This window comes from Stegostoma tigrinum, chromosome 14 (assembly GCF_030684315.1).
Source record: "Stegostoma tigrinum isolate sSteTig4 chromosome 14, sSteTig4.hap1, whole genome shotgun sequence".
In the NCBI taxonomy this organism is placed as follows: Eukaryota; Metazoa; Chordata; class Chondrichthyes; order Orectolobiformes; family Stegostomatidae; genus Stegostoma; species Stegostoma tigrinum.
The window spans coordinates 33,907,342-33,926,338 of record NC_081367.1 but is presented as its reverse complement, the minus strand read 5'-3'; the positions used below and the strand labels follow the sequence as shown (position 1 = coordinate 33,926,338).

At 36.8% G+C, this 18,997-nt stretch overlaps 1 protein-coding gene across 1 annotated transcript; it reads right to left on the bottom strand.

Annotated features, from left to right (window-relative positions):
- Nucleotides 1–1,413: 1,413 nt before the first annotated feature.
- On the bottom strand, nt 1,414–15,555 carry LOC125457744 (extracellular calcium-sensing receptor-like). The gene is made up of 6 exons (XM_048542329.2): nt 15,524–15,555; nt 14,521–14,812; nt 13,252–14,088; nt 12,910–13,137; nt 8,329–8,452; nt 1,414–2,362 (listed from the first exon to the last, which is right to left on the bottom strand). Exons 1-6 carry the CDS (start codon nt 15,538–15,540, stop codon nt 1,449–1,451), a joined length of 2,412 nt encoding a protein of 803 aa, XP_048398286.1. The 5' UTR covers nt 15,541–15,555; the 3' UTR covers nt 1,414–1,448.
- Nucleotides 15,556–18,997: the final 3,442 nt, after the last annotated feature.

Genomic DNA, 18,997 nt, shown 5'->3' with positions numbered 1-18,997 from the left:
CAAAAAGACATGAGATAATTAAGGGAGACATATTTTTCCTGCTGAAATATTCTTTTAAACATATTTTTATCGTAATGAAAACAAAGCATATAAAAGGAAATCCCAATATGCATAAACATATTTAGTTGGTCCCATGAGTGAGGAAATAATAGCTTATTATACACAGATGAATTAGCAAATTCAACTTGACTAATTTACAAACAATATTACCATTTAGCCTGTTTGTTAGCATAATGCAGTAATTATGTTAGAAAAGGTCAACAGGTATTTAAACTGTTATTAAATGATAAATAAACAATAACAATACACAAAATTAACTAACACTAATGACTCTAATGCTTTCCCTAGCTTTGTAATCTCCTTAAATCTCACAACCCTCTAAAATATCCGCATTTGTTTAATTTTGCCCTGTCATGCATCCCACAATTTAATTAATGCACCATAGGTGGCCTTACCTTTAGGTGCTGAGCCCCTAAACCCTGGATTTCACTCCTCAACACCCTCAACTTCCCTTACTTCTTTTCTGACACTTCTTAAAAGCTACCTCATTGACCAAACCTTTGGCCATCTTCTTCCGTAATTTCTCCTGTATCCGTATGTCTAATTTTGCTTCAAGTGCTGAGAAGTGCCTCAAATTGTTTAATTACATGAAAGGTACCATATAAATCTGAGTTATTATTACTGCTGTGTGGTAGCAAATGTTAACTTAGTGAATCACATGAACGGTCATTTGTGGTGTATTGTAGACAACCTATTTAACTACACAATGTCTACACTACCTGAGGAGATGGCAGCAGAGAGGACAATGTAACAAAATGCTCAGACCTTGCAGTGTACAACATCATTATTCACACATCAGCTTTGACAACAAAAGTTGGCAACCGTGGAGGAAGTGGCACAGATGAACTCGACCATGTCAGCAGACACCCATTGAATTGTTCTTCTAATACAAATCATTGATATGATAAGTAAGAACTGCTCTAGATTGAAATAATACGTGATTAAATAATATTAAATGCTAAAAGTACAGTTATAATTTTAATATACTGTCAGTAATATTGGGTCTAGTAGCATTTCTCGACATCTTACAGTCAGTAGAATTTCCATATTGCCTAAATCCTAATAGTAAGGAGAAACCTGGGAGGACAGCTAACAATAGTAACCCCCTTAGGTGACATATGGAATTTAATAGACAAGTGTGTGCTAATGTCATTTGGAAGACAGGACAGAGAGCACCACAGATTAGCAAAGAACCATATGATTCTTTTATTGATTTAATAAATCATAGCATTCCATATCTTTCAATATTTAAATCTAAATACAATTTTTTTAACAGAACCAACTTATGAAAATTTACAAATGATACCAGACACTTTTTCCTAATAAGAACAGAATGAAAGATACATTGCTCATTTAGCATTTAACAATTGATTTATTGTTTGCATAATTTATTTACCGTCTGCACATGCTCTCCCCATCAGATGTTTTTTTGTGTTTTGATCTGGTTTTATCAAAATAATGTAGCATTTAGGAATAAAATTACAGGCTGCCAGACCAAAGCTGGAAGATAAAATTGCAAATATTTCAACAGCTACTGTATATTTTCCAGGTGAGCTAATGTAAGCTGGAATGAAAGTCACCCAAACTGCAGAAAAGGTTAACATACTAAAAGTGATGAACTTGGCTTCATTAAAGTTGTCTGGTAGTTTTCGCGCCAAAAATGCCAATATGACTGAAGTACCTGCCAGCAAGCCAATATATCCCAACATACACCAGAATGCAGTCGCAGAGCCAACATTACATTCAAGTATTATCTTTGCATTTTGATAATTGATATTCTTTACTGGAACTGGAGGTGAGATAGCAAGCCATAAAATGCATATTATTATTTGAAGAAAAGTACATGCAAAAACACTGGCTCTTTGCTGTGGAGGCCCAAAGTATTTCATCATGTTATTGTTGGGAAGTGTAGCACTAAATGCCATTAGCACAACAATTGTTTTTCCAAGAATGCAGGAAACACACATGGCAAAGCTAATTCCAAACACTGTGTGTCGTAATATACAGGACAAGGTGGTTGGTTGGCCAATAAAAGTCAGTGAGCACAAAAAGCACAGAACTAATGAAATTAACAAAAGAAAACTCAATTCTACATTATTAGCTCTTACAACAGGAGTATTTCGATAACGGACAAAAATAACTAAGATTACAATGGTTATGCCAGTTCCAAGTAAAGCAATGGTCGTTAAAATAATGCCCAGCGTGTCTTCAAATGACAGAAATTCTATTTCCTTCAGTATACATTGATCATGTTCTTGATTTGACCAATAATCTGTGGGACATGTGAAACAGTGTATGGAATCTATAAAATTAAAACAGAAACTTTTTCTTAAATCAGAAAATTATAAGTCAGCTATATAAATGATATACTCATTCAGCTCACAATTCTATCTTTATGTTTCTACTTCTGGTACCATCAAATTAACCTAGTATTTCATGTTGATCTGTAAATATAATCTGGCAATGTTTTTCTCTGATTTTTGTCTTGGTTTTGTCCTATACAAAAAATGCCTTCGTCATTTGTGGCCATTTTCCCACAATGAATTTGGCAAATCAGAGATGTAAAAGACTGAGACCATAATTTTATGAACCAGTAATGAAAATGGACTTGCTGCCCACTGGAGTTTATAATGTGACCAAGCAGTTTGATAACAAACTTGGCAATTTTTCCAATATTAAATATAGCAGGCAGCAAGAGTGGCAGAGACTGCCTGGTCAGCTATGTTAAATGTGCAATTGTTCCCTTTAATTATAACAAATGAGATACACATGTTCTCTTGTATATTATGACTAATTATATCAGTTCGATGGATTAATTGAGGTCTGGTTCAATGCAGATTCATTCTTCCAACTTGGGACATAATACTTTAGATTAAAGGTGAACTATTAAAGTTGGATTAAGCATTTTGATGAACAGTAAAATTTATAGATGATGTTATTTCATTTAATTTATGATTCTTGTTATAGAAACAGATATGCAAATGATACTAGCTAAACATAATAACTTGCATTTATACAATGCCTTTAATATATTACATTTCTAAAGGCTTTTTTTACAGAACTATTATCAAATCTGTTGCTGGGAATGGTGAGTTTGAGATATAAAAATAGACTGGAAAGACTCAGACTTTTTTTCGCTGGGGCGTGGAGATTGAGGGGTGACCTTACTGAAGTTTATAAAATCATGAGGAGCATAGATAAGTTGAGTAACAAGGATCTTTATCTAGGGTGGGGGAGTTCAAAACTAGGGGCCATTTTTAAAGGTGAAAGGAGATAGATTTTAAAAAGGAGATGGAGAGCAACTTATTTTACACAGAGTGTGGTTCATGTATGGAATGAACTGCCAGAGAAAGTGGTGGATGCAGGTACAGTTTAAAAGACATTTGGATAAGTTCAAGAATAGGAAGAGTTTGGAGGGATATGGGCCAAGAGCAGGCAAGTGGGATGAGTTTAGTTTGGGAACATGATCGGCCACGATTGGTTGAACTAAAGGGTCTCTTTCCATGCTGTATGACTCTATAAGGAGATACAAATCTAGATCATGATTTCCTGGTGAAAGAAGTATTTTCTAAGGCGACAGGTAGAAAGATCAAGAGATTTAAGGAGGAAATGCAGAGTTTAGGCTGATGGCATGTTTGGTTAAGCAAAAAAAAGAGTTTGCACAAGAGACCAGAATTGGACGAGTGTGGCAATTCCTCTTCACTAATTTGCAATCTATTGCTGTAGTCATTTTAGGAGGAAACCATAGGAAAAGTAAAGATTATCTGCTATGGGCTATCTTGTTTAACTCATTGATAAACTCTAATTCTTATTTTTTAGCTACGTATCGTCATCTCCATCTGTGTCTTCTGATACCACCATGAATTCTATGACGCCTGCTTTATTCAGTTCAGCAAAATTTAATGGGCCAGAAAAATGTTTAGCTTTTGTTCTTATTATTTTCATGCCTTTCCAGGCTATTATGATGACAATAGTCCTGGATTGATTGAGCAAAGAGCCAATTCAGCCACTGTATTGCTCTGTGAATAAAATTTCCATAACTTCATGCTTCCTCTCCTCATATGTGCATTGCATGATATCTTAACAATATCAATATTATATTTTTCACTTACATTTGGAATACAGATAATACTAACAAGCTTACCTTTATTGCCTATTGCTAGTTGCCTTGCCACTAATTGGCTTATTGGCCAGAAAAGAAGGTTTTAAGAATCAGTCTCAGATATTGGTGTAAGCCACATGCAGACATTGGGGGTTAGTGAACCAGCTGAATTTTTGTAACAAATCAGTAGCTTTTAGGGTTATTCTTTTTGGTGCTTCCAAATAAACGGTCATGCTTATGAATTCAAATCACATAACTGTGGTCTTTGGGTTGCCAGTCTAGTATTTAAATTATGAGCTATTGGAAACTTTACCTGAAGGAAGATTTTAAAAAGTCAGAAGTCACACAACACCAGGTTATAGTCCAACAGGTTTATTTGAACTCACAAGCTTTCAGAGCACAGTCCCTTTGTCAGATGCAGTGATAGAGAAGAGCACACAGACATAGAGTTTATAGGCAGAGAGATCAAGGGCTGAGAGATTAAAAGATAATACAACAGGATGTGAGTGGAGTGTTAGATAATAAGTTTCTGCAGGTAACCAAGAGTGTTAGACAGTGAATAAAGTGTCAACAGCTGAATAACCAGTGAAGGGAAGACCTATAATCTGATTAAATGTGGCAGTGAGATCATTATAAAAAATTCAAAATAAGGTTGTGCTGAATACTAAATGATTGGAATAACATGATAGGTATAACAGCCACATGCCGAGGTCTAACCAAAGTTATAAGTAATCCAAAACTGTACAAACTAATTCAGGTAGAGAGATCACAACAATTTACCAAGGTGATGGTCTCAAAATAAGACTGCGAAGAAGATTTTAGAGATATGCAACAGTGTGGTTGGGTCATATGTAGCACAACATGAACCCAAGATCACGGTTGAGGCCGTCTTCATAGGTACAAAACTTGGCTGCCAGTCTCTGCACCTGACGAAGAGGCTGCGCTCTGAAAGCTTGTGATTTCAAATAAACCTATTGGCTTATTACCTGTGGACATGTGACTTCTGGCTTTGTCCACCCCAGCACAACACTTTCCCCTCTACATCGAAAAAGGATACATTTCTTGAAGATTTCCATCTTACACTTGTCACAGCAATTTTCAAGAAAAAGCAAAGCAAAAACAATATTTATAATCTATAAGAGGAGCGTGCTGACTGATTAACAATTTGACATGATTTGTAAAAGCAAGGCAATGGAGAATGGAGAGATAATGGGAACTGCAGATACTGGAGAATCCAAGGTAACAAAGTGTGAAGCTGGATGAACACAGCAGGCCAAACAGCATCTCAGGAGCACAAAAGCTGACGTTTCGGGCCTAGACCCTTCATCATCTCTCTCTGATGAAGGGTCTAGGCACGAAATGTCAGCTTTTGTGCTCCTGAGATGCTGTTTGGCCTGCTGTGTTCATCCAGCTTCACACTTTGTTATCTTGCAATGGAGAATGCACTGCTTAATGATAAACAAGGGCCTGCGTATTAATATATTAGCTTTGAGTATGTGCAAATGTGTCATAGTGCAATCCTGACTGACAATAGAATTTGTTTATCAGCATAATTCTTTGCACGCTACATACATCAATATACATGGCCCTGTTCTTTCTAGACAGATGGAACATGTACTCGCAATGTGCTTGTTTCAATGCATCAAAATATGTGACAGCCATTACCTTGTTCATTTCTCACTTCAATGCCTTGACTAGATTCAATCTGCCTTGTTTAAAATTAAACAAATCTTGGCAGTCAATGTTAACAAATGTATTTTCTATAGCATTATCTTTGTCAATCAGAGTCCACTTGCTGAACCAATCGTTACTCTCTTCTCATACTGTAAAAATGCTGTTTTGCTTTAATTTTGTTCTTCTTGCAAACTGTCCTGATGAGTACAAGATGATATGCTTTATCAAAATTTGACAGGAATGTTACAGGAACTGAATGTTATTTAAATGGCAAATGGCTGCATCAAGCTACAGAACAGAGGGATTTGAGAGTCCTCATGCATTAATCACAAAAAGCTAGTAACCAAGTTCAGCAGATAATAGGAAAGACAAATAGAATGTTGGTATTTGTTTTAAAGGGAATGGAGTATAAAAGTTGGGAGGTTTTGCTAAAACCATTCAAGGCATTAGTGACACGGCTGTTGGAATACTGTGAACAGTATTGGACTAGAGATAACAAGGTGTGGAGCTGGATGAACACAGCAGGCCAAACAGCATCTTAGGAGTAGGAAAGCTGACGTTTCGAGCCTGGACCCAACGGTATTGGACTCCCTAGTTAAGGAAGGATATAGTGACATTAGAAGTAGTTCAGAGAGGTTTTAATAATTTCATACTGGATTTTGAGAGATTTTCTGATGAAGAAAGGTTGAGTTGGCTGGGCCTGGACTCATTATGAAGAGACTTTATTGAAATGTACAGGATTTTTAGGGGACTTGACAGGGTAGATGTGGAGTGCTTGTTTCCTTCCTCTTGTGGGAGAATCTAGGACCAGAAGGCATAACCTGAGAATAACAGGTAACACATTTAAGACATCAATGGGGAGGAACTTGAAGATACCAAAAACTGCAGATGCTGGAGTCAGAGTCAACACAGTGTGGAGCTGAAGGAACACAGCAGGTCAGGCAGCATCAGAGGAGTAGGAAAATTGATGTTTTGGGTAAGGAGGAATATCTCCTTTCAGAGCACAATGAATCTGTGGAACTGTACTGTAAAGGGCTGCCAAAGCTAGATTATTTAGAATATTTCAGGCTAAAACAGACAGAATTTTAATCGGTAAGGGAATCAAAGGTCTTGGTGAAGCAGGCCTGATGGACTGAATGGCCTACATCTTATGGTCTGAAATGAATCTTTTTGCAGCAAATCTCAAATTCCGCACAGGTAGTTCTGCTATAATGCATGTTTCGTTAATATGAATTGGCTGTAATGCAATTGATGAATAATGGATGCTGTTCAGATAATGCAAACTTTCTGCTCTGTAGTGATTTTCTATGGTGATTTCCCTATCACGTGATTTTCTATGGTGTTTTGCTATAAAGCCAGGTCACGTAAGAACGCTAATATCATGTTATAGGAGAACTACCCGTATGACTGAATGATTACTAGAGCAATTTTAAAATCAAGCTTTTCATTTTAAAAACTTGTCTTTAAATTACTTTTTAGAAAGAGTTTGGTATTGTTGTTGAACTTACCATAACCAATGGAACACTTGGAATATTGTGAGATAACATAGTGTAGAGCTGGATGAACACATCAGGCCAAGGAGCTTCTGAAGAAGGGTCTAGGGCTGTAATGTCAGCTTTCTTGTTCCTCTGATGCTGTTTGGCCTGCTGTGTTCATCCAACTCTACATCTTATTATCTCAGATTCTTCAGCATCTGCAGTTCCTACTAACTTGGAATATTGTGTTCAGTTTTGGTTGCCTCATTATAGGAAGGATGTGGAAGCATTAGAGAGGGTGCAGAGGAGATTTACCAGGATGCTGCTTGGACTAGAGGACAGATCTTATGAGGAAATGTTGAGGGAGCAGGGGTCTTTTTAAATTGGAGCAAAGAAGGATGAGAGGTGTCTTGATAGAGGTGTACAAGATCATGAGAGGCATAGATAGAGTAGATAGCCAGAAACTTTTTCACAAGGTGGAAATGATTATTATGAGGGGGCATAATTTTAAGGTGATTGGAGGAAGGTAGGGGGAGATTTCAGAGGTAGGATGTTTACACAGAGAGAGGTGGGCGTGTGGAATGCGCTGCCGGCATAGGTAGTGGAATCAGATAGTTTAGAGACTTTTAAGCGACTCTTGGATAAGCACTTGGAGAACAGTAAAATGTAGAACATGTGGGGTAGTTTGATCTTCGGAGGAAAATAGGTTGGCACAACACCATAGGCCAAAGAGCCTGTACTGTGCTGTTACTGTTCTGTGTTCTACGTTCTCAATGACTTATTGAAGATAAAATTGTTCCATACAACTCTGCCGAAGTTTGCCTCCAAGTAAATTATCCATTGAAAGTCTTTTATAGGGCAAAAATTGCATATAAATAATAACTGTTAATGATCTGACCAAAACTGAGTGGATTTTTAATGGAAAGAAATGACATTTTTCTCAAGATGAATTTATATCTGAAATAACCTTCAAGAATCTGAGTAAAATTCTAAGATCATAACACAATTTTTACACACCTGTCTGATTGCTGATTTTGCCCTCAGCACATCGTAAACAGTCAAAGCAACACACTGGTTGTCCTTTTCGTGCTGCTTTCCTTGTACCAGGTGGGCAATTTTCACTGCATATAGATCTTGGAATCTACCATGACACAAACACAAAGTAACAAGGCAATTTGATAGTTCAGTTATAATCTTAGCCATTAAATCATTAAACAATTTTTCAAAATTCATTGATGGGGCCTGGGCCAACATTTATCGCTGTCTCTAGTTGTCCTTGAGAAGGCGATGGTGAGCTGTCTTCTTGAACCACTACAGTCCATGTGCTGTAGGTAGACCTACAACTTGGACTATAAGATATCGGAGCAGAATTAGGCCATTTGCCCCATTGAGTCTGCTCTGCCATTTGATCATGGCTGATATGTTTCTCAACCCCTACCTCCATGATCTTTGATGAATTCCCTTACTGATCAAGAACCTATCTATCTCTGTCTTAAATGCATTCAATGACTTTGCCTCGACAGCATTCTGTGGCAGTGAGTCCCATAGATTCACCACTCTCTAGCTGAATAAATTCCTCCTCATCTCATTTTTTAAGAATTATGCCTTCACTTTAAAGCCATGCTCTTGGTATGTCATCTCACCAACTAGTGGAAACATCTCCATGTCCATCCTATCCATGCCTCTCAGTAGTCTGTAAGTTCCAATCAGATTCCCCCCTCTCCTTCTAAACTCCATTGAGACCTAGAATCCTCAACAACTCCTCACACGACAAGCCCTTCACCCCTAAGATCATTCTTGTAAACCTCCTCAGGGCCCCATCCAACATGAACACATCCTTCTTTAGATACAAGGTCCAAACTGTTCACAATATTCCAAATACGGTCTGACCAAAGTCTTTCATTGCTTCAGCAGCACATCTTTGTCTTGTATTCTAGCCCTCTTGAGATTAATGCTAACATTGCATTTGTTTCCTAACTGCCAACTGAACCTGCATGTTAACCTTAAGAGAATCCTGAACTTGGACTCCTAAGTTGCTTTGTACTTCAGATTTCTGAAGCCTTTGTCTGTTTAGAAAATGGTCTATGGCTCTATTTTTCCAACCAAAGTGCATAACCTCACACTTTCCAACACTGTATTCCATCTGCCACTTCTTTGCCCAAATTCCCAACCTTGCCAAATCCTTCTGCAGCCTTTCCACCTCCTCAACACAACCTGTCCTTTCACATATCTTTGTCTATCTACAAATGTAGCAACAACGCACTCAGTTTTTTCATCCATGCTGCTAATGTATGACATGAATCATTGTGATCCCAACACTGACACCTGTGGAACTCTAGCAGTCACTGGCTCCCATCCTGAGAAGTACTCTTTTATCCCCACTAAGTGGTAGTGGTGTTCCCATGTTTCTGCAGCTGTTGTCCTTCTACATGGATTTGAAGGTGCTGTATAAGGATCTTCCATGCATTTCTGCAGCGTGCCTTGTAGATAGTATACTGCTGCTACTGAGCATTGGTGGTGAAAGGGTAGATATTTGTTGATGTAGTGCACATTAAGTGGGCTGCTTTGTCCTGGATGGTGTCAAGCTTCTTGAGTGTTTTTGGAGCTGCACTCATCCAGTGAAGTGAATACTATCCCATACTGTCCTGACTTTGCCTTAAATAAGGTAGACAGGCTTTGGGAGTTGGGAGGTGAGTCACTTGCTGCATTATTCCTAGCCTCTGACCTGCTCTTGTGACTACTATATTTATAAGGTGAGTCCATATGGTAACCTCTGAGATGTTGATAGGGATTCAATGATGGTAGTACCATCAAGGGGAAGTGGTTAGATTGTCTCTTATTGGAGATGGTTATTACTTGGCATTTAGGTGACATGAATGCTGCTTGACACTTTTCAGCCCAAGCCTGGATATTGTCCAGATCTTGCTGCGTTTGGTGATAGACTGCTTCAGTAAAGAACGAATCATGAATGGTGCTGAACATGGTGCAATCATCGGTAAACAGCCTCACATCTGACCTTGTAAAGGACATTGATGAAATAGTTGAAGAAGTTTGGCTTAGGGCATCACTCTGAGGGACTCCTGCAGAGATGTCCTGGAGCTGAGCTGACTGACATCTGACAACACAAGGAACTTCCTATCTACCAGATATGACTTTTTGGTATATCATTTTGATATGTATTTTGACTGACTTTTTGATAAACCTGTTGTAACATTGCCACAAACTATTAATGGCCCAATGTGTAAACACAACACTTTAAGAACGTACAATCTAATGTAAGTTGCAACTGTTTAGAAACAGATTTAACAGATTTAAAACACATTGTAAATTCACATAATTATTTAAAAGATATATTCAAGTTTAAAGACAGATGTATTTTCCCACAAAGTTAATTCTTGCAGTTCATTGTGCATTTGATTGTGATTGTTTCAAGTCATATGGCTTTATCACCTGTCTCAAGAATAAAATAAAAGCAGGAATAGGCCTTTCAGCCTTTCAGACGTGCTCATCATTCAATAAAATCCCAGCTTATTTCTTAAAACCACCATCATGTATTATCCCATGTTCTTTAATATGCTTTGTATCCAAAGTTCCATCAATGTCTGGTTTTTATTTCTGTTTCTCTAACTTTCCTCATTAATGTAAGAACGTGAAAAGATGCTGTTTTCCAAATCTTAATTTGTTTCAGTAATTGTTATATATGCCATTGTGACACAAAGGGATGCCAATAGCATGAATTCAATTCCTGCACCATTTAAGGTTACAAAGAACAACTTTCCTTCTCACCACTTGTCTTTGCCTGCGCCGTGGTGGCTGTCAGGTTTACTTTTTTCTCTAATGAAAGAGCAGCCTATGTTCTAGTCCGACAATAATAATACAATAATACATGCCAGTATGCTAAAGTTCAATTTGAAGCACTACACAGAACAGCAGTTGTATCACATAACAACGTAGAAAATGGGAACTGGAGTGGGCCATTCAGCTCATGCATCCTGCTCGTCTATCTCAACACCATGCTGCTCTCTGCCCTTACCCATTGACACTTTTAGCATCTAGCAAACCATCTTTTTCTTTAATATATTCAGTGATATGGCTCCTACAGCCTTCTGTGGTAGAGAATTCCACAGGTTCACCATTCTTTGAGACAAAAAGGTTCTCCTCAACGCAGTCTGAAATGGCCGATCACATATCCTGTGTTGGTGACCCCTTGTTCTGGACTCCTAGCCAAGGAAAACATCATCCCTGCATCCAGTTTGCCCAGCTCTGATAGAATATTTTATGTTTTCATGAAATCCTCTCATTCTTCTAAGCACCAATGAATATAAGCCCAATTGACCCCATTTCACTGTCTCAAGAACAAAAAATTCAGTCAGCTGCAACTGATGCAGGAAGCCACCTCAGTGTTTGTGTGCAAGCTGCCTGTGACTATAAATCAATACTTGGGACAATGGAATAGAAGAAAATACAAAATGAAATATTTTAAATATCAAACCAAAACCCAAATTAACACCAGTAAAAGCAGGAGACAACTTCCGCCAGAAAGTAGCAAGTCCTTTGAGCAGCATTTGGCTCACATTGGCCAATAAAGAGGATATCCCTGGAACTTCACATTTGAAAATATGATATTCATCCTGGTAGGAGGACATGAATGCTCTTCACAAAATGCAACTCGATAAACCAGTATATCGGACCCAAAACTTTGCTCGGATCTTTGTGGCAAGCAGTTTGAAATGGTTCTGCTATTAGTGTTGATTTGGGTTTTGATTTTGTATTCTAGTCCATTTTTGTTCTGATATATGTGGGATAAATAGCAATAAAATGATTTGTTTTATTGGAACTAAATTAGCATTAAGGAGATAATATTTTGTTTGAACTGAAATTGAGTAATGTGCTGTGAGATGCATTTGTTTTCAGTTTCTAGTTGAGCCTTTGTTCTTATCATGACTGTTAAAGATGCTGTCCAATCAAGTATTTATGTATTTTCAACCTTGTTATGGACATTTTTCCTCAGGAAAACTCGCAACTCTGTTTTAACATTGGTTAGTAACTTGCTAGAATTATACTTTTAAAGTTACCTTTACAACATTGTTTGTGAAGAGTGGTAAGTATAGATTATTTTGATTCATTGTTTGGAAAGAGTTGAGAGCAAGTTCAGGCTGTTTGGGAATGAACAACAGCTCTGAAAAATTCTTGAACCATTTGTCATGTTAAGCATTCACCTACTCTGAGCTTCAAGACAATTTAATCTATACATTTTCTTATTTGTATGATTTCAGAAAGATTTCTTCTTTTTCAAGCTTGTCCCTAAACCCTCTGACTTTCTATATATCAGCTTTCAAAAGTTTACAAAATGTTTTCGCTTGCACAGAATGTTTTGAACATCTGTTCTAAATTTTTAAAAAAACTGTCTTCTTGTATCTCAATTATTCTCTTCTATTATGAAATACGTGTCATGAAATACTGAACTCATAGGAAACTGTATTAAGGAGGAAACTTTAACTTCATTTTATAAGGAAAGCAAGCTCAACCTTTTGCTGGTACAAAATATATTCAATGTTATTTCACTACAGAGTTAAATAAATGGCAGAATATATTTACCTTTGTTGTCCCATCACTAAAAATAATACTGTTTTCTTCAATTAAAAGCTGTTGCCCAGAAGTTGCCGATGCATCAAAAAGGCCAACAGTAACAATTTTAATGGAACCATCTGTGTCCTTTTGCCAATTCATTATATCATACGATGCAATAGGATCACCATTTTCATCAAAGTATACTTTTTCACCAAAATCATTTGTAAAGTTAACTCCTTTTAGATAATGGAGAAGCTGTATGTGCAGGGTGAGAAATGGTAATATGATTAGTCTAAGCTATAAAAGGTCAGTTATACAAAATACCCATGTAAAACTTGAAAATTCATAGCGTACATAAAATTGCCTTACTTGCCATGGCTCAAAGTGTGAAATATTTGCGCAGGTTTTATTCAGAAATGGTCCTTTGTCAGGTTCACAAGTTTCCAAATTATGAAGTGCATGAGCTATTGCATACACTGCTTTGTAGACATTATATGAAACTCTCAATTGTGACACATCACTATATATATTGTCCATTTCCTCTATGTCTTCTTGCCCTGTACAAATTGATTCTGAACTTATGGCTGCACTGTGTCTAGTAGTGTTATCTGGTAAATTAAATGTACATCCAAATAGCCTTTCCCAGAATCTATTTACCAGAGAATTACCAGGGGTTAAAGATGGACGCACCTTTAGAAGAAATTCTTTGAACTGTGGAATTTCTGCTTTACGGAAAGCAAATCCTATTGTTCCACCAAAGGATCTAAAGTTTGTTTTTGTGGCTAGCAGTGTTGCAGTGCTCCAAGTTTCACTTGCTATCCACTGCTTATCGGTAATATTCTGATGCACCACTTCATTGGCTAAATAAATAATATCCCCAACACCAGCAAACAAGACAATAACCTTGGCTGTGGATCTTTTGATGGTGTCTACAATTTGAAGTATCTTTTGTCTAGATGGAATTTTTGGAATTACTTCTGTAAAAGCAAGACAAACACCATCATTTTGAAGCTGTTCATTAAATAACTGAACTAAATATTGGCCATAATCATCTTGAGTTGCAATAGACCCAACCCAAGTCCATCCAAAATGCTTCACAAGTTGGGCCATAGCTTTGGCTTGAAAGCTATCACTAGGTATTGTCCTGAAAAAGGTGGGAAACTCCAATTTGTTGCTAAGACATGAGCATGAAGAAGAGTAGCTGACCTGAAAAACAAAAGAGACTTGTGAAGATTGAATGAAAGGATAAAAGCCAAAAATACATTTTCTGCCTTGTGTTGAAGCAAAAGATCTATTTACAGTATTTCAGTTTTACAAGTGAAAGAGTACTTCCAGATTTAGTTTGTTTTGACTCGCAGCGTTGTTGCTTATGATGAACAAATTTGTCACTTATTTATTTAAAATTAAAATAATTTATCAGCCATGAAGCTTGGGACAGAATATAACAACAAATTTGTAGATTGATAATGTATTCATGAACATTTATATATTTTGAAATGTTGTAGAAGAAAAGGAGAGAGATTTTACTCTGCTCCTTATCAAGAGAACATTGGTTTTCAGTCGGAAACAAAACACTTTTCATCAACTTTTCATTTTTAAATGTAACCATTTTAAATGCTTGTTTGCAATCCTACTTACCATGGGAATTCTGAATTGCCCTGTAATTCTTCCAGTAATAATGGATTGTGTTGATCGAGCATCACCAACAATTGCAGATATGGGAGATGATCCTGTACATTTATAATTCTTGGAAATATTGTCCATTCCATTAAGAAGTGTAACTGCTGCTCTGACAGCCTGTGGTACTTTACGACAGTTATCATAAATGCTGTAGCCTAACCGTATATTTGGAAGTAGTGTTTGATCTTTGTTTATTTTTTCAATGGTGAAGATCATCATTTGTAACCATCGAAATGTTCTGAAATTAAAACTGTTGGACAACAAATTATTTAAATTTATTAATGAAACACAAGATGTCCTTGCTTTAGTCTCCCATACTTAAAAAAATAAGATTAATACACAACTTCTGCATCTTACCAGAAGACCACCATCCTAGTATTAGGAATAAACCAGTTAATTCAGGGAACTTTGCATGGAATTATATGTCCATTTTGCAATTGTATTATTAGGGAAGCCAATTATTTCTTTTTCGTTAATCCAGGAATGTATTGATAGCAACCACAGAGAAGCCACTACATGTTAGATCTTCTCATTCTCAACTTTCCTCAACGAAGGATTAATTATCTATTTTGTCTATTTAAAGGGATTTGAAGTAAATAACAAGTGAACAATATTGGATTTTTATTTAAATTTTATTTCTTCATCAAAATATTCAATTTCACCTGTGAACTCTATTGTAAGATTTGTGTTACCGGCATAAACATTAAAATATATCAATTATACGTGAATGACTCTTACCCTAAATTTTAACAGCAAAGTTGCAAATAAGTATTAATTAGTATTCATATATATGTTGAAATATTGAAGATAAAAGTCAATGGTTAATGTGAAAACTGTTCTATATCAAGTGAAAATATGCTCATATTGGGTAAACAAAATATCTCTATCATTTGACATGACCCTTACAATCTATCATGGAGAACATTCATACTCACTCTTCACATTGTAACATCATACTCACCCTTCACATTGTAACATCTCAGGTTTTGTCTTGTAGGAAAGGTCAGGCAAAGTTACCGTGAAGTGGATAGGAAACAATCCACCAATAATGATATCTCCACTCTGATGGATTCCATACAGATTGAACTTTTCAAGTAGCTTACATGACAGACCAGTGATTTCGTAAACAAACACAGGCAATGAGTATATCACAACAAAACACATTTTGAAATTCATTGCTGCCTTCATCACTGGATAAAAGCAGACTGATCTATTTCAAAATAAGTTGCTCTTATATACAGCTGGGAAATTTGGAAGAACTCATCATTTTATGAGAAGTTCAAACTAAAATATCCCCAAAAGAGTACTGTATGGTTTAATCCACATGGGGAAAACACAGCATAATAGCAGTGGAAGTAAATTATGCTATGTGCATAGTATTGCTAAAGCAGAGCAACTGGAAAAATCATTTGCTCAGAACTAATCTATAGGTGAAGGAATGTGAATAGTGAGAGATTCACAGGTAAACCAGGTTTTGTTAGTAATGTATTTAATGGAATTGGAAGGTAGTAGTTTAAAAAAAACAGGGTTTCTGGCCCATGTGTCCTGAAAACTGGGCTACGAGTCACATTTAAAAAAATGTCAGATAATAGTTTAGTTCAAATGTATAAACACAATCAATTTCTCAACTATTAATTTCTGGATCATCAATTCCTTCAAAATGCTTATATGCATAATTTATTAAACTGTTCAAAACAAGCTAGCACAAATTAAAGCAAAATTTACACTATTAATTATTTTAATGTACTTGCAGAAAAGATTGTATTGGTTTTTCCCCTAGACCAAATACATGAGCATTAGGCAAAAATTGTAGTCTAATAGATATGTAATAAATCCAGATAAATATACAACCAATCATAGTTAGACTAAACTATTTTCAAAAACATATTTAAAATAATAGCAATGCCTTCAAATACCCTGTTCTCCATTGAGAGACAATTGTTCACTTGCATCAACAGGGTATTCAAATTTAGCAGCTACCACTTATGACCATCTCTGGCTTCCACAATATCTTCAGGACTCCTTAACTATTTCAATCTCTCCACTTTGCATGCAAAGGACAATTGTTGTAGTTGATTGCTGAGATTAACAAACTCGATTATGAGTTTTTTTTATCAGAATAGCCAAATTCAGCATTTCGTTTGCTTACCAGACCTAGGGAAATGCTTCTACATTAAGCCTTAGTGCACATTTCTTTCCCATTGTCCACTACCTTCAATAATGTTGAGGGCTTTAACTCATTGGTCCATTTTACTCGCTCTTGGCATCTCCTCTACAGACAGATCTAATTTATTCTTTGTATTTCCCAAAACATTCCAAATAATACAGGGATAACAATATTGAAAAAAATACTGAATCCTGCACACCTGCAATGAAATAGAAAATGCTACAAATGCTCAGCATTTGAAAGTGAATAAGGAAAAAGGATCCTTTTTCAAAACACAATAAAACCTCCTACTTTTTATTTCAGTGTTTGAGATTAATTTTTGCCTTATCAATAATTTTGTCGATTTCATGCCAATGAGACTGCAGCAACTAATTTCAAGTTCATTTTTGCAGTATTTACACAAGTGTAACGTGTATTGATTGGAATTGTTAGCATGGCAAAAGCTTTGTGAATGGACTGTGACACTAATTGAGCCAACTTTAGTTGAGGATGGGCAAATATGTAACTTTCAAATACCACACCTTAAAATCTAAATGACTATTAAAGTCTAGTTGGAATAGGTTTAATAGAATTTAGGTCAAAACATTATTCATGGACAAAACAGTTGTCAAGAATAAGAAGGGAGGATATAAAGATGTGGAAAGATGAGATAAAGCCTTGTAATCTAAGAACGAAAATGCGGCTCAGGATAAAAACAAAATTTGAAGCTCTGAGCAGCAATATCCTTTCAGTTATGCTGAGCATATATTGAATGCAAAAGAAGTCTCAAAGGAAATTATATAAGAAATAAAAGAGTTGATGTTGATTGTAAGTATGAGAATTTGGAAAGGTAAATATTAATTTTCATACATTTAGGTTGCTATTTTCAGGTATGGCAAATATTGAGACCTGACTTGGTGGAGTCCTGAGTTATTTGCTTTGTTTGGATTCTGGTTATTATGTTTTATTATTTTTAGCACAGAATCATTCCAGATGCAAGCAAGTGTCTTTTTTTTAACAGAATTAGCTGAGTAACTATGACTCCCTGTATGCAGGAAGCAATCAATGTATTCTCCTGAAGCTAGCAGGTTTATTAACTTTTCAACACATGTAGCTAAAGTGTGGAACCATGTGCTCTCCCCTTTGGTGAGTTTGGTGGCATATAATCCAATAGTATGTGAAGTTGGAGACCTATCACCTGCCTGCCTCCATCCTGGACCTACCTCCATTGCAGGTGGGCCCATGGATGACAAATAATACCCAATTAATGTCCTCAACCCACCACTACTGGTATTAATCCAGCATTTGGGAAAAGAACATGTCATGCAGGGAACATGTTAGGTAGACAGGGGTGTGGTTGTTCATGGGTTCCCAAGAGAGTGGGGGTGGAGGGGGCATGGGGTGTGGTGGGGAGGTGGTGCCGAGGATAGTAAGCAGATTAATTGTGGTGGATCCTACATTCACAGCCAGTGATATAGGGATTTAGCATTGAGAAAAGTTGCTGCTGCCTTGGTGCTACTCCTTTATCACTCATAACACTTCCTCATTGCCTCGTGCCACCTTCCTATGCAATTACAGAAGGTGCAACACTTGCCCATTCATCCTCTCCCTCCTCACTGTCTAAGGCCCCAAACACACCCTCCAGGTGAATAATGAGTTCATAGATTTGGCAAGGGGCTGCTACATTTTTATTGATGAAGCAGAGGATTGGACAACCTCTTCATACAATGTCTGCAATTGTTATATGGGAGCATGTGATGCTCTTGGTCAGCAGAATGAAATTGAGACGCAGCAGATACTATACAAAGAGAAAGATTTGCATGGTACCCTCTATGAATTTGGAGACAGGCAGATCCATGCTCCTTGACAGTGACAGGAAGCAACCTTGCAAGTAAACCAATGCACCCAGAAGGTCAGTGTGCATGCCCATTAGTTTCTCCTGTATGCCCTTGAATCCCTCTGGTGCACTGGCAAATGAGCCATCCTTTCCTCCTGCTTGGCTGCAGTTTTCTTGAGGTCTCTTATCTCGTTGGGGGATGAGCAAGTGGCAGGCAGTTCTTGACATCTGAATGCAAAAATTCAAACAAAGTTGGAATTGATAAATAAGGATTGGGTTAGCAGAGTTCTATGGTCATGCCATTTGTAGCTCACTCATCATGTCAGACAGTAGGATGAGTTCTGGCTGGGATTTGATAAGAGCCACAAGACAAGAACATAGCATCATTCTCAATGTTTTCAGAAAACATGATGTCATTGGCTTGATTGAATAGTAGCGACGTAATCAGAGAT